The following is a 14,256-nucleotide window of genomic DNA, read 5'->3' as shown; positions in this document are numbered from 1 at the left end:
ATTGTTAAAACTTCTTGCACTACGATCATGCTACAAAGCTTTCCAATGTCTCGACATGAAACGCTTCATGACTTGTGTTTATATTTTCCAGTTTTGTGATCGATCTTATCACGTTTTAAATTTTTTTTATTGTTATTTTTTCGCCCAAGATACAACATGCCTGAAAAACAAGCGACCCAAAAAAATTATCAGGTGACCCAACTTTGGGTCGCGACCCATGAGTTGGAAACCACTGTCTTAGAGCAGTGCTTCCCAACCTTTTTCAGTTCGCGACCCACTTTTAATGCACGTTTTATTGTGCGATCCACAATGAGATATGACATCTTTATTATGGGTCTACGTCTTTTAGGCACAGACAGTTAGGCGCCGGTCAAATAGGCGCTTACTGTGGCGTCTGGATATTTAGGTGCGGAGCACTGTGGCGCCCGTTCATTTAGGTGTTATTCCTAGTAAAGTTTGCAGATTTTATGAGCTCAGCTTTCGCAGAACCTAGTCGGGGCTTTGACGAAAAACTAAGGTACTCTTCACTCAAGCCTACCACCCGCTTGAATATAGGCCACGGTATATTTTTTACTGATGTTTAGTGTAGTTATTATTTGACTTATATAACTAAAAGTGAACTCAGTCATGTTCGGAAACTTGAATAATTTATTGATAAAGTTTTCGCCGACGCAAACCTGGACTAATGACAAATAAATGCCGAACACGCCCATTAAAAAAACAATATATTTTTCTGGTCAATATAACATTTTGTGTGAAAAGCATTGCCAGTTTAAGCAGCTTCACTCACTGAAGCCCTGACCAACAACAAATAAATGCACGCGCATTAACAAAACAACATATTTTTCTATTCAATATAACATTTTATGTGAAAAGCATTTCCCTACCTGTCAAAGCTGATACAATCTGCAGACTTACTAGGAATGGCACCCAAATGAACGAGCGCCACAGTGCTTCACACCTAAATATCCAGACGCCACAGTGTGCGCGCCTATTTGACCGGCGCCTAACTGTCTGCGCCTACAAGACTTGCTCCCTTTATTATGGCATCTTTACTACTGGCGTACGTACTGAAATAGTTAATGCGACACAACACATCTAATTGTTACATTGTTGCATAATTGTTACATAATGATAATGCAATAATTTCCCGGTCTAATAGAAAACAGGGTGCACAATTCATGAAAATGGAAAGTCAACAAATGAAATGAAGATAGGAGTAGCGATTGCGAAGGCCGAAGGCGCAGTACGGTACTGTTCAAGACCAAACTGTGGCTTGTGAGATCCATAGTAATGTCGGTATTTTTTAGAAAATTTTAACATTCAGCAACATTTAGAAATGCTTTGCAACCCACCTGAAATAGCTTTGCGACCCAGCGGTTGGAAAGCACTGTCTTGGACAGGAAAACTAGGTTGGCATTTTTAATGCCAAATTTCACAAGTTTGGCATTTTTTATGTTGTTTGGCATGAAAAAATCCTGTTTGGCATTTTTTCAAAATTCTTTTTTCTGAAGAATACGGTACTCTCAAGAATGAAGATAGCTAGGTTGTGCGATAGCAGCAAGTGTAGGCTGAGCTTTGTTGCAGTTTTATCCATTTTTTGCAAAATCATTACTTATTAATGAAGAAACCTTCAATTTTGCAGCATTTTGCCTATTTGGCATTTAGGTCATTTGGCATTTTTTGACCAGTTGTTTGGCATTTTTTCCATAAATGGACCCGACAACCCTGGTCTTAGAGAATGCAACCTATTTGGTCCCCTGAACACTTCATCCTCCGCTTTTGTCCCTTGAAAAGATCATTGAGAGAAATAAAATAGAAAAAAGCAGAAGTCGCTAATCGGAATTCCCTGAAACATTTTAAATTTTTTTCCTTGAATTAATCATTGAATTTTTATGGGCCACCACGAAATAAGTGTAACTTTTTCTTTGTAATTTTGTCTAGAAATGTTAGTTGAAAGGGAAAAGATCATTCCAGTATGGCAGCTCGTGATCGTTTGTAATGGAGGTGGAGGGGATACATTACAATTTCAATTTGATGACCCTAACCCGAAAGTGAGGCTTGGTTTATAAAAGTAACCCTAGTAACCCAAAATTCAGTTTGTAGACTATTATTTCAAAATACTTAGTGTGGTGAACTGTTTCGGAAACTCCGGCAACGCCAACTCCGATCAACGACTTCGGCGCTTCTGTGTATTTGCCTTGATCTGTTCAAGGGAAAAAGTTTGAAATGTTTTCAACAACTCCAATCAGTGACTTTGGCTCTATTGTATTTTTTTTCTCAATCTTTTCTGGAGGCGAAATCGGAGATGAAGTGTTCAGACTTCAGGGGTACGAAATAGGTTGCACCATGTCTTAAATAGGTAACTGTTTTTTTCAATGCCTTCAATTGTATTGTCAAGATGTATTTACAGGTTGGTGAAGCATAGGAGCGGATTTGTTTGTGCGTTCTGTTTTAATGATGATTTCTGTCTAATGTGTGTTTGGAAATTGGAGCAAGGCAGGCTAGCTCTTCTATCGCTTAAGTTTTATTTAGATTTGTGGTCCGAGCACCATGTCTTAAAGTTGTTTGAAAAATAAGTGAAGAATTAAAACATATGTTTTATTTAAATGGATACCCTTCTCAATTTTACAATAAAGTTTTAAACACCTTTATGACTGATAAACCAAAGGACAGTACCAAAGAGGGAAATTTTAGTAATTTTATTTTTATGCGTATTTTAGGAAAAACTTCAACCAGGGGCCAGGGCTGTAAAAAATCTAGCTAACTTTATAAAAAAGAAGTTTTTGTGTGACATTCATCCTGAATATTCTGAATATCCCCTTTCAGGTTCTAAGCTCCAGGTTGCCATTGCCTCTGAAACCACCATGCCAGTAGGCCATGTTTGGTCTTTCATAAGCCTACTTCTTTTCACTCCGAGAAATACCACTGATAAAACTTTGCAAAAACACTCAGTGTCGACCAACAAATTTGAAGACTAGCTCTACATCTAGCCCACTTGAGAACCAGAGCATTTAAATATAAATGCGTTTCAGGACCTTGATTGCATTGTTTTTACCTGAGCTGAGTGAATGCAAAAATGCTGTTAATTAGTGGATTTTTCAAAAACACAAATTTTTAATAGATTTTTTATGTTAGCTGCTAGGCGCAAGAACTTGGTTGCGGACAAAAACCTCTGGTAGGCCATGCTTGATTGCGTGAAAAATAAAGGAACTCAGAGGCCATCCCTTTGCTTTTTTTTTATAAGACAGGCAAGACACAACAATACAACTGGTTCAATTGCTGCATATTTCTTAATCCTTATAGTCAGTTATCTAGTTACCTTCAAAAAATTGAAATTTATTACATACCGTATATAAATATTTTCAGATTCCTGATGAGGGCTTAAGTTAAGCCGAAAACATTCGACTGTTAAAACTATTTGTAAATAATATGTAAAATATATTGTTATAATGCTCAACTCTGTTGTATTGTTGTGTTTTGCCTGTCTTTGGTACAAGAAAGCAAAGTCTCTCCCGAAACTATATTTTTTTATAAGTTTAGTTGTTTGCCTGACGCAAACCAGACATACATTGGCATGTCAACCAGATATATGTTGACAAGGGCCGAGAGGCGAGAACCACCTCACCAAAGATTGAACAACCAAAACTGCAACTAAAGAGCACATCGTCTTTTGTGCAATGTGCACTGACAATGTTTCAATCGACCAATTCAAAATCATCTCAAGGCAGATCGAGCAGGTACCAAACAAAGATCATGAAAAGCCTAAGAATCAAGCATAATAATACGTCTCTAAACAGGCAATTATGCTGGAGTTATTATAGGTATACATTTTCCCGGAATAGCCCGTTTCGGTGAGTCCGATTCTGTGAGTCTGATCCCTTAACGGGGGATTTTTTCAATTTTTTTTTTAAATTATCAGGTACCGTAGCCTAATTATCATTGCCATTTTAGGGGTTAGGGTTAGGGGTTAGAGGTTAGGAACTAACCGAATCGGACTCACCGAATAGTAGCAGACCCACATTTTCCACAGACTTCTAGTGTTAATGAATTGGAAAAAAAGGCTAGCTAATGCTTGAGGGATCACATGACTATAATTAATTGAAGGTTATATCTACTACTGTATATAATTATGTTTGGTAATTATACTGGCTGTGTTGTTGTACTGTTTTCAGCATTTTTAAAGTATGGCAGCTAACCCTAAAGTAGGAAAGCATATTGCTGGTTGCAATTATGTTGGCAATGATGAAATATGGAAAAGTCATGTTGACATGGAACGGTCAGCAGCTCAAAAATGGCCTCAGAATTGGGGATTCATGACGAAAACATACAAAGAATTAGCAGATGAAGTGTTGCCGCCAAAACCACAACAGTCAAAAGTAGAACTGCCCGAACAGATTCGTGTACGACCTATTACTCCTATTGAAAAATACATTAAAGTTGGCGAATCACCGCCTTATCCCAAAACTACTACTGGCCTAATAGGCTGGCGTTCCACAAAGTCAGATTGTAAATTGGAAATTTATGGATCTTACACCAAAGGCAAAGGTGGTCTTGTCAGGCAGCTGAAGTGGCCGATGGAAGGAATAATTTAAACAACCTATTGTTTGTGTTCACTACTTAAGAGTATAATTTGCTGAAAAGAACACAAGTTCACGACAGTTAAGCCTAATATCTTTGCTAACATATTTTAAAAGCAATTCGTTGTTGATTTGTTGGTCAGCTACTGCATTAGCATTTCGGATCATCAACACGGCTGCTCAGTTGATAGATCAAGTCAATATTGGTAGTGTGATTTTCAGGACTTATATACTCCTAGGTTGTGCCTGTGTGGTTTATATATCACTTGTCATAAAATATGTTTGCTTGTGTTGTATTAATTATGCCGACTGCAATATTTGACAGAAGCCATTTTTGCAAAGAGATTTATAAAAATTTTGCTAATACAGAAGGTTTGATGTTATTCGTTAATGCCATTTGTGATGCCATATATCTGTGTTTCAGTAGAATTTCAATTCTGTTCACGTTTCCATTTATTCAGGCAGCATTGCATAAATCACTGAATTGATCAGTTTTTGATTCTGAAGAAAATGAAGTTGTTCACTAGTTTGCTTTTTGCAGATTACAATGTAATGCAAATATCATGTATTGTATGCACATGTGAAATTCTTAATGCTCGATGATGACTAATTGACTGTAACATGAGTAATAGAAGCAAAGGGTGTATTCTAGGGATGTGCCGATTACAGAATTTTTGCCGATGCCGATTCCGATGCCGATTCTTAAATATGTGCCGATTCCGATACCGATTCCGATGCCGATTCTTTGGTTAAATGATTAAAGCTGCTTTTAGTTGGCGCTCTACAAGTGGTTGCGATTTTGTTACAAGTTGCTGCCTTTGAAATGTCTAAAAGCGTTCACTTTGTCGCCTGCTCTAGACAGCGTGATTTTTTATGGTAGTTCTTCGCTTCTTGCGCGCTACAAAGTGGTGATAGACACGCGTTTTATTTGTTGCGAAAATCAGGGAAAAGAGAAAAATCGCCATTGCTCACAGAGTGTAAAATAAACGTAGCTTAATGCAATGTGCAAAATATTATCTTGTGCGGTTTGCAGTATTTTTCTCGCAGAATTCAAGAAGGTGCCAGAAACAAGAAGAGAAAAAGACTAGAGTGTAAAAGAAAATGAACGCAGCGGTATTGAATATACAAAAATCTTTAAAAAAGTAACACACCAGCCTTGCATTCAAAGTGCATCAATAGGCGAAAAAAGAAAAACATCTTGTGAAGAAATTAGTATTGTTTTTGACTGCAGAGTTGCAGCCAATCTTGTTGCTTAGCAAACACGTGAAGATTACCGGGTAGCTGGTTTGATTACGTTTGCGCAATCACACGATTGTTTGTTGAACGCATTAAGCGTAATAGGCCTATACTTGGAGTTCACTTCTCTCTGCTTTGTAAATTAACATTAAGCAACTTTCAGTGACTACGAATTTTACAACGATTAAACAATAATTTCAAAGAACATTTCCGCTTTTTAATATTCAAAATTAAAGGCACGTAAATTAAAATGCAATAACATCAACTTTTCACCAGTTGCTGTAGTAAGTCTGTTCCGTTGAGGCGTAAAAATATTGCCACCTGTGCTAAAAATTCGTTCGCTTTCGATCGACGATGGTGGTGACGAAAGCAATTTATTTGCAATTTTGCTCAGCTCAGGAAACATAGTATTGTTTGCTTTCCACCAAATCATTTCTCTTCTTGCTGCGCTAAAAATGTCTGCATTAAGGTATATTCTACAGATCAAAGAAAACTCCCTAATTTTGCCGAATGCCGACTAGAGCCGGGACAGCATTTGGCTGTAACATAGTCCGTTTCATGCGTTGAACAAACAATCGAGTGATTATTGCGCAAACGAGGTAATCTTTTTTCACGTGTTTACTAAGTGACAAGATTAATTCACTGCAATTCAGCGTCTGAAAAAATATAACTTGCAACTTCACAGTCACACGTTGTTTTCCATTGACGCCCTTTGTTTTTTTTCAAAAGCGTTTTGAATCTTTCAGACAGTTGTTCTCATTTTCTTTGCAGTTTATACTCCCTCGCTTTTTCTCTTAACTTGCTTTTAGCGCATCGCATACTGCAAGCTAATAACTATTACGTAATAATCCATTTCTCCTTTAACTTCTAACCGTTGTGTATTCATTCAACTTTTATATTTTATCTGGTCTGACTTTCTCTTTGAACGTTTTTCGTCATTTCAAAGAAAGAAAGTATTTTGATCTCGCGCCTACTAAACAAGAGTTTACAAAATGGCGGACAATCGTCATAATTTAGAGTTTTAGACTACCGCTCTCCGAATGCTAGTTGACGCTAATGCGGTTGTTCAAAGAAGCCGTTCTTTGATCGGCATTTCCACGCGCTCGCGCTACTTTTAATTAGGAAACTTTGATAAAGAATCGGAAAGAATCGGCAATTTTTTCCGATGCCGATTCCGATGCCGATTCTCCAAAAATTGCCGATACCTGCCGATTCCGATGCCGATGCCGATTAATCGGCACATCCTTAGTGTATTCTGCCTATTTTTTTGCTCTTTCATGTGGAATGGGTTGAAGTTTAAAGTATATCATATGCCAGTACTTTCATCACCTCTTTGAGATGACAAATTGGATAAATTCTACTGTATTTTCATCCTTTTTATAAGACTGCGTCGTTATTAGTGACCTATTCAAATTGTAGAGTTTAGACATTAGTAATTTTTATAGAATGCACAATGCACTTTTCCATTTTTCTTTGTATACTGTAGCCTATTATTATCTATGTATTGCCTGTTTTCCATCATAAATGTCCTACAACGTTATTTTTAAACATAAACAACAATTTCTGAATGTTTTATTTTTTTCCCAAAATTTATTAATGGCGCTAACATAACCATAAATTCTGCATTTTTTGTGAAGTTCAATGTTTTTGTTATGGTTATATATATACAGTACATCCAAAAATTGTTATATTTTCAATAAGAAATTGTTATGCATGCATTAAATCTTCAGATTTTAAGCTGCTTGTCACAAAATTTAATAATGTTCAAAGTAAGATGCTTTTAACTGAACCTGATAATTTGCCGGATGTGTTTCAAGATGGTAACACTGCTGGAGTAAAAGAATTATTCAATACCTATGAAGAAGAATTACTGCCCACAGATGAGCAGTTAAAACGTTATAGAAAAAAAGATCTTTATTCCAGCCATTTTTACCGAACATCATATAAAGTTTTTGGGCCGCAAAAAAATATTCGCAGACTTCATTATGTTGAAGGAAATCCTTTTAGCAATGTAGAGTCCAAACATTCAGTGGAAGAAAATGCATCTAATCTACCAAATGGCATTGTGTTACCATCTTACTATGCACCCAAGTTTTCTGTTTCTAAACCTGCAAAGAAACCAGCTGAAGAAAACTCTGAGAGTGCTGAAGTAAATTACCACGATTGGCTGAATGAAAGAAAGAAGCTGCGAGAAGGTTTGAATAGTTTTGGGCTAAACATTTCCTGGTTGGAAAGAAAGCCAGAAAGAACTTGCTTAGAAGATCAAGTGCTTGCGCAACTTCAGAAACATGCAAATGATGAAACGGTAAATTGTAGTGAAAGTGGTATCAGTGTTTGAAAAACGGTTTGTAAGTTTGTTGAACTGTTTTGAACGAATATTTTGCAGGGATATCCCTGATATTTTGTTCTACTATCATCATCCATTTTTTGTTAACAACTTAAATTAATAATGATTTTGCATTCAAATTAAAAAAAAACTCTAAGTGGAATAAACTATTGTTTGTTTTTCTATCTGATGAAAATTATTCTGTGACATCTGTACGAAATAACTTTGCAATTAAGAAACAAAGAGTTTATTTATTAATATAAGCAGTTGGCATATTAGGCCATAGGGTGCTATGAATGATATGATATCAACACCGTGCCATTAGTCATACTATATTTTATGTTTGTTTGTTTACACAGCGATCAAAGGGTGAAAAAAGTATATCAAGACAAACTGAAACACTTGTAGTTCCTGTTCCACCTTCCCTGATGCAAACACTAAAAGTAGTGGCACAGCATCTGTTGGAAAACAAGCTTTCAATAAGCAGTTTCTTCAAGAATAGTGAAACAAATTCAATAACAGCACAGCACTGCGAAGATGGCTTGTCAGTGGTAAGGCAAGAAGTAGAGATGTACGGTACCGATACATCGATAACGGTGATCAGTCAATTTTGGAGTATTGGTCACAGCGGTAAACCATAATTTCTTCGTGGGAAAATTGTAACTTAAAGTTCCCGGATCCTTTCGTCTGCATATAATGACCGAAGGAACACACACTTGAACTTCTTTTCAAAAAGTGTATTTCTGTAAAAATTAGCCCACGGCTACCGAAAACGAGGGGGTGCAACGCGTACACCACTGAAAACTGTCACTACAGAACAGATTACTTGGATAAAAGACGGAACCTTTGTCCAGCTAGCAAGCACTAAGCCAACAGTTAAATGTGCGGCCAACTTTCAAACAATCATTTTACGAATGACCAGAATAGATAGCAATATCTCAAATTCACGTATGCAGTACTGTGACGCAATAATGAAAGACAATTTATGAAGTCATTCCAACAGGTGTTTAAAGCTGATGTAATATTTCCTGTTTAAACAGGCCCAAACAGGTTTGACACAATTCTTATGAACGCTGGTGCAATTTTGGCACATGCTTTAGGAATTTCCATGACGTAATATTCAGTAGACTTGAACGGTTTTTATATGACGTTTGATTTGGTGAAAATTGTCGGGAACATAGCGGCCCCTAGTTATGACAGTCTGACATGGCATAACTAAAAAGAAATGACGACAATTGTGAGCCAATGAATAAAAACACACGATACACAAATTGTTTGAATCACTCACGTTTAAGTTAATACGTAAATACAAAGGGCATGCAAAGAATGAACAACAATACGGAATAAACACGATGATACATGAAATTGGTACCATAGGTATTAGGTACACGCAAAAAATGACGCTATATACCATGGTTGCGATAATAACCGACTGTTCTGGGCTCAGACAAGGGTCGGCCACCGCAGACAAAACCAGGCTCAAACCATAACACTTAGGTGTTCTTTACGGGGGCGAGGCACGAAATATCCCTCAACACGTAGTCTACTTTCACTTTCCCCGTACTCTCATCATAGTTGCAGACGGCAACTTTGGCTCTACGAACCACAGGCTTCCCTTTCCTAATTTGTGGAACTACCTCATGCACCCTCCCAAGTTGATACTTCCCACGTTTACCAATGTCTTGGAGAGAACCTACCACTACAAGTTGACCAGGCTCCAAATTCTCGGCCATTTTCAGCCATTTTTTCCGGCCCTGAAGACCTGGCAAGTAAAAATCGATCCATTTGCTCCAAAACTGCTGAGAAAGTGACAAATTGAACCGATAATCCCTTCTTAGTTGGTCACGATCATGTGGTTGCCCAACAGCACAGTATGGGTCTAAGTATGGGGTCAAAAGTGAGGCAGGGGTAATGACAGTAAAATCCCTAGGGTCGTCACTCAAAGGAACCAAAGGGCGTTCGTTCACGATCCGAACGGCACTGCTGGTGTACATAAGCAGTTCAATAAAATTGGGCTTACGTATCGAAGAGTCCAAAATGTGAAAAAAGTATTTGGTCACATCAGCCATGAAACCAAATCTTTCAAGCCGAAATCTAGCCAAGACATCTGCCAGAGGGTTTAACAAGTCAGACAAGTCAGGGCAAGAAGACATTACATCATTTACACAAGTTCCTCGAAATTCAGATTGTTTTAAAGCCTTCTTCCTTAAAGCAGCAGCTCTATCTGACGCCAACACAAAATTGTTAGGTAAATCAATATCTTCCTTCAACGGAACAGGTATCTCAAATCGACCATCTTTCAACTCAATATTCGGTTCGACAAGTTCTCTAGCCAAAATATCATTGCGAGACAATTCACAGGTTTCATTTTGCAAAGTCAAATCCTGAATGACTTTATTCAGGTCTGCTATTTCCATATCACGAGACTCAATTTTACGCTGAAAGCCAGACATGACATCCGACTCTGAAGACGTCTGCACTCTGCACACTTTAGCAACGCTTTCAACTAAGGGTGACTTACCACCACAAGCCAACCAACCGAGAGGAGTGAGTAAAGCATGCGGTTCACTGCGATTTTCACCAACACGTTCTTCTTTTGCCCACATCAAATAAGCGTTGTCGTTTCCAATCAGTACATCTACAGTACTACAATCATTCAAATGAAACATATTCACGTCATGAAAATGACGGAAACTACTTAAATCCTGCTTATGTGGTAAAGTCTTAACATCGTCAGCCCAAGCTGGGTTAACCACCGAAGTTATATCACAAAACAGTTCATTCGTCTCTAACGACTGAATGTTGAGTTTAACAAGTTCAGCACAAGTAGGTTTCTGACCAGCTAGAGTATCCATTTTAAACGACGCTTTATCATACGGTTTAAGACCAAGTTCACACACCAAGTCACTCGAAACAAAGGTCAACTGCGAACCAGGATCATGCTGACAATACACCAACTTCGATTTGCCAGTCATTGGATTCAAAACACGAGCAGCAGTAACGCGGTTAAAGGCTGCTTTAACATTTCCAATCTTAACATTACGCACAGGAACTCTGGCACCAGCATCATCTTTACCGACCGAATCCAGAGAATCACGTGACGTCACATAAAAATCATGCAGAAGAAAATAGTGTTTCCTATCGTTGTTAGGCCCACACTGACGACAGTTGTTTGCATGATTACAGTCCTTAACCATATGCTGGCGCAAACAATTCAAGCATTTTCCAGCTTTCACAATGACATCTCTCCGACCTTTAGGTGTCAAGCGCAAAAATTCTTTACAATTAGACAAAAAATGATATTCAACTTGACCACGTGACGAACAACAAAAACATGCCGGTATGTCACTACGTCTGGCCACACCGCCGCGCGGTGCGCCAACAGCAGTCGAGTACTGCGAACTCCCTGAAATCACATTATCATGGGGTTTTACCGACGTCTGCCTAACCGGACATGAAGGCAATTTTCCCTTGCCAAACTTTTTAAAATGCTGCAACTCACCAGAATCGCCCATTAGCATAATGCTAAAATCAGTCGACTTGCGCGTTTCCTCCCGTACTACAAATTCAAACAAACTCTGAAAGGTAGGTTCCTCAGTGCTACCATACTGATCACCTAAAAAGTCAAGATAACGCTGCTTAGCGTCAAACGGGAGTCGCTTAGCCAAATCCAAAACAAAACGTCCTTCTAATTTATCACGCTGACCATAAGCTTTCGCGTAAAGCAAACACTGCGACAATTCATCTTTAAACTCTTTCAAATCACTGGAAGAGATAGAAGTCAATTTGCTACCATAGCGATACTTTCTAATTTCTGGTTCTGCGAAAAGACCTCCACGAACTCCAAAACGTTGGGACAAGCGAGCTAACGACATTTCTATCCTGTCTTCCTCTGACAAGCCAGGAGTGTCAGAAACCAAATTAGCAATCGTTTGTGCAGCTGTTCTAACACAAGCTGCTTGCAACAAAGTCAAACGAGTTCCCTTAAAGGGCGAAGCTGCCATCAAGGCCATAACACGATTTTTAAAGAAGACAAATGGCATATTATTACCATCGTAACCAATCAAGGCCGCCTTATCGAAGAACGTCCTACTATTTTGGTATTCAAAAAAGCAATTCTGCTGTTGAGAACTCGATTTAGCGGGAGAAGACAAGCTATATCCCTTAAGGGGCTGAGTGGGCTCAGTCACATGCACAGCCCGATCACGATCCTCACACACGTTAAAATCAGGAGACGCGATACGCCTCTCACAACCACCCAAATTACGTGTAGCTGGGCGATCAAAAACTAGCGGCGCTGAAAACTGTGAAGGGGGCAAAGCATTACTGCTAATGGCGGCCCCGTGACCTGTACGCTCTGGGGGAGGAGTTCGGTTGTAATTTGCAGACCTTGGCTCTACAGCCTTCGGAAGACCCTTAGCCGCGGCCCCGAGACCTCCTGAAACAGCTGGAAAACATGTGGATTGTACAGGTCCACTTACGGATTGAACAGGCGTGTGGAAAAGGTTAGGTAAATTAAACTGTGATTGATGTTCACTTCTGGAATGCCTAGAAGAGCCCTTCCTAGAGCTACGCCGGGAGCCCAACTCAGAACGATATTCAGCTAAAACTACCTCTTTACGTTGTTCGGCCCTCAACTGAGCGTCTTTGAGTGCGAACTTAGCAGCTCTCGCTTCGGCCTCAGCTCTCGCGATGGCCTCAGCTCGTATGGCCTCAGCTCTCGCGGCGGCCTCAGCAGCTCTTGCTTCGGCCTCAGCTCTCGCGGCGGCCTCAGCAGCTCTCGCTTCGGCCTCAGCTTGGATCTGGAGCTCCTCTCGTCTTAACTGTAGGTTAATTTGTGCAACTATCCGTGACGAGCTCTCAGACATCCTAGTGCTTACATTTGAGGCGCTATCCTCAGGATGTATGTCAGCATCCAACCTATCTGACAACTCACTTTCTTTTTGTTCGAAGTTATTTTTTAACGAGTTAAATTCGGGATCTACCCTATCACGAAGTTCTGCCAAGATTGCAGAGTTAACAATTTTACTCAAAAGAGCATGGAAATGCCGTAATTCCTCTTCTAAAGTAGATAAGTTAGACCGAAAAATTAACAGTTCCTGCTTATCACTCAAAGAACCTAGGGCCACAGAAAGTTTCCCAATTTGAGTCAAAATATCCCGTCTAAGATGCCGGGCCTCTCGAACTGACTTAGCCTCATCGTTAATGGGTCCCTCCCCAGAATGGCCTGCCCGACCGCAAAGAACATCATCAGGCTTAAACTCAGTCGAGTCGACGGCGGTCGAGTCCCTGTCACCACCGAGTGTAGACATATTAAATGTTAGGGCTAAATTTAACAATTAAAAAATTAAGTTACACAAACACACAAATTACAGTAGTTATAAAAAACTTAACTGCAAAGACCGTAAAAATACAAAAAAGAATTTAAATGCACAATACCGTAACTGTACGAGTATGTGAAGTCCAAACGTCCACAAAACTTGCTTGGATTCTTCCACTTGAATCTTCAAGCACAGATGGATTGCCTTTATCTTCTTTCTTGCCAATAAATGTCAAAGTTATTTTTCTTCTGTACCAAACTGAGAAGAAATGTCTTTACTTTTTAGCTTAAAGTTCTTCAGTTGCCTACCGAGAAGAAATGTCTTTAATTTTCTTTGCTTCTTTAGACTACCAACCAATAAGATCTTCTTTTATTATTTCTTTGCTTCTAAGTGCTTCTTAGCCTACCAACTACAAACTTCGTCTTTTATTTTTTGCTTCTAAGTGCTTCTGTGCCAAACACTAGACAGAGAATCGTCTTTTATTTTTTTGCTTCTAAGTGCTTCTGTGCCAAACACTAGACAGAGAATCGTCTTTTATTTTTTATGGTCACAGCGGTAAACCATAATTTCTTCGTGGGAAAATTGTAACTTAAAGTTCCCGGATCCTTTCGTCTGCATATAATGACCGAAGGAACACACACTTGAACTTCTTTTCAAAAAGTGTATTTCTGTAAAAATTAGCCCACGGCTACCGAAAACGAGGGGGTGCAACGCGTACACCACTGAAAACTGTCACTACAGAACAGATTACTTGGATAAAAGACGGAACCTTTGTCCAGCTAGCAAGCACTAA

The 14,256-nt window shown here is 39.0% G+C and overlaps 2 protein-coding genes across 4 annotated transcripts in view; both read left to right on the top strand.

The window, feature by feature from the left end:
* The first annotated feature begins 1,978 nt into the window (after positions 1 to 1,978).
* Positions 1,979 to 7,547, top strand: LOC145787370 (ciliary microtubule inner protein 1-like). The gene is made up of 2 exons (XM_082599105.1): positions 1,979 to 1,988; positions 4,195 to 7,547. Exons 1-2 carry the CDS (start codon positions 1,979 to 1,981, stop codon positions 4,593 to 4,595), a joined length of 411 nt encoding a protein of 136 aa, XP_082455231.1. The 3' UTR covers positions 4,596 to 7,547.
* A 12-nt stretch (positions 7,548 to 7,559) lies between these two features.
* The window catches only part of LOC145787347 (uncharacterized), a 35,281-nt gene continuing 28,584 nt past the window's right edge, over positions 7,560 to 14,256 (top strand). For all 3 annotated transcript variants that reach the window (XR_014291390.1, XR_014291389.1, XM_082599078.1), the window contains exons 1-2: positions 7,560 to 8,121; positions 8,502 to 8,693. Coding sequence is in view for 1 of the 3 variants with exons in the window: in XM_082599078.1 (XP_082455204.1) it covers positions 7,591 to 8,121; positions 8,502 to 8,693 (723 nt within the window). In the remaining 2 variants the exon portion in view is untranslated. The remainder of the gene's footprint in view (positions 8,122 to 8,501; positions 8,694 to 14,256) is intronic.

This window comes from Aplidium turbinatum, chromosome 2 (assembly GCF_918807975.1).
Source record: "Aplidium turbinatum chromosome 2, kaAplTurb1.1, whole genome shotgun sequence".
Taxonomy (NCBI): domain Eukaryota; kingdom Metazoa; phylum Chordata; class Ascidiacea; order Aplousobranchia; family Polyclinidae; genus Aplidium; species Aplidium turbinatum.
Note: the sequence above shows the minus strand (reverse complement) of the source record. Positions and strands in the feature narration are given on the sequence as shown.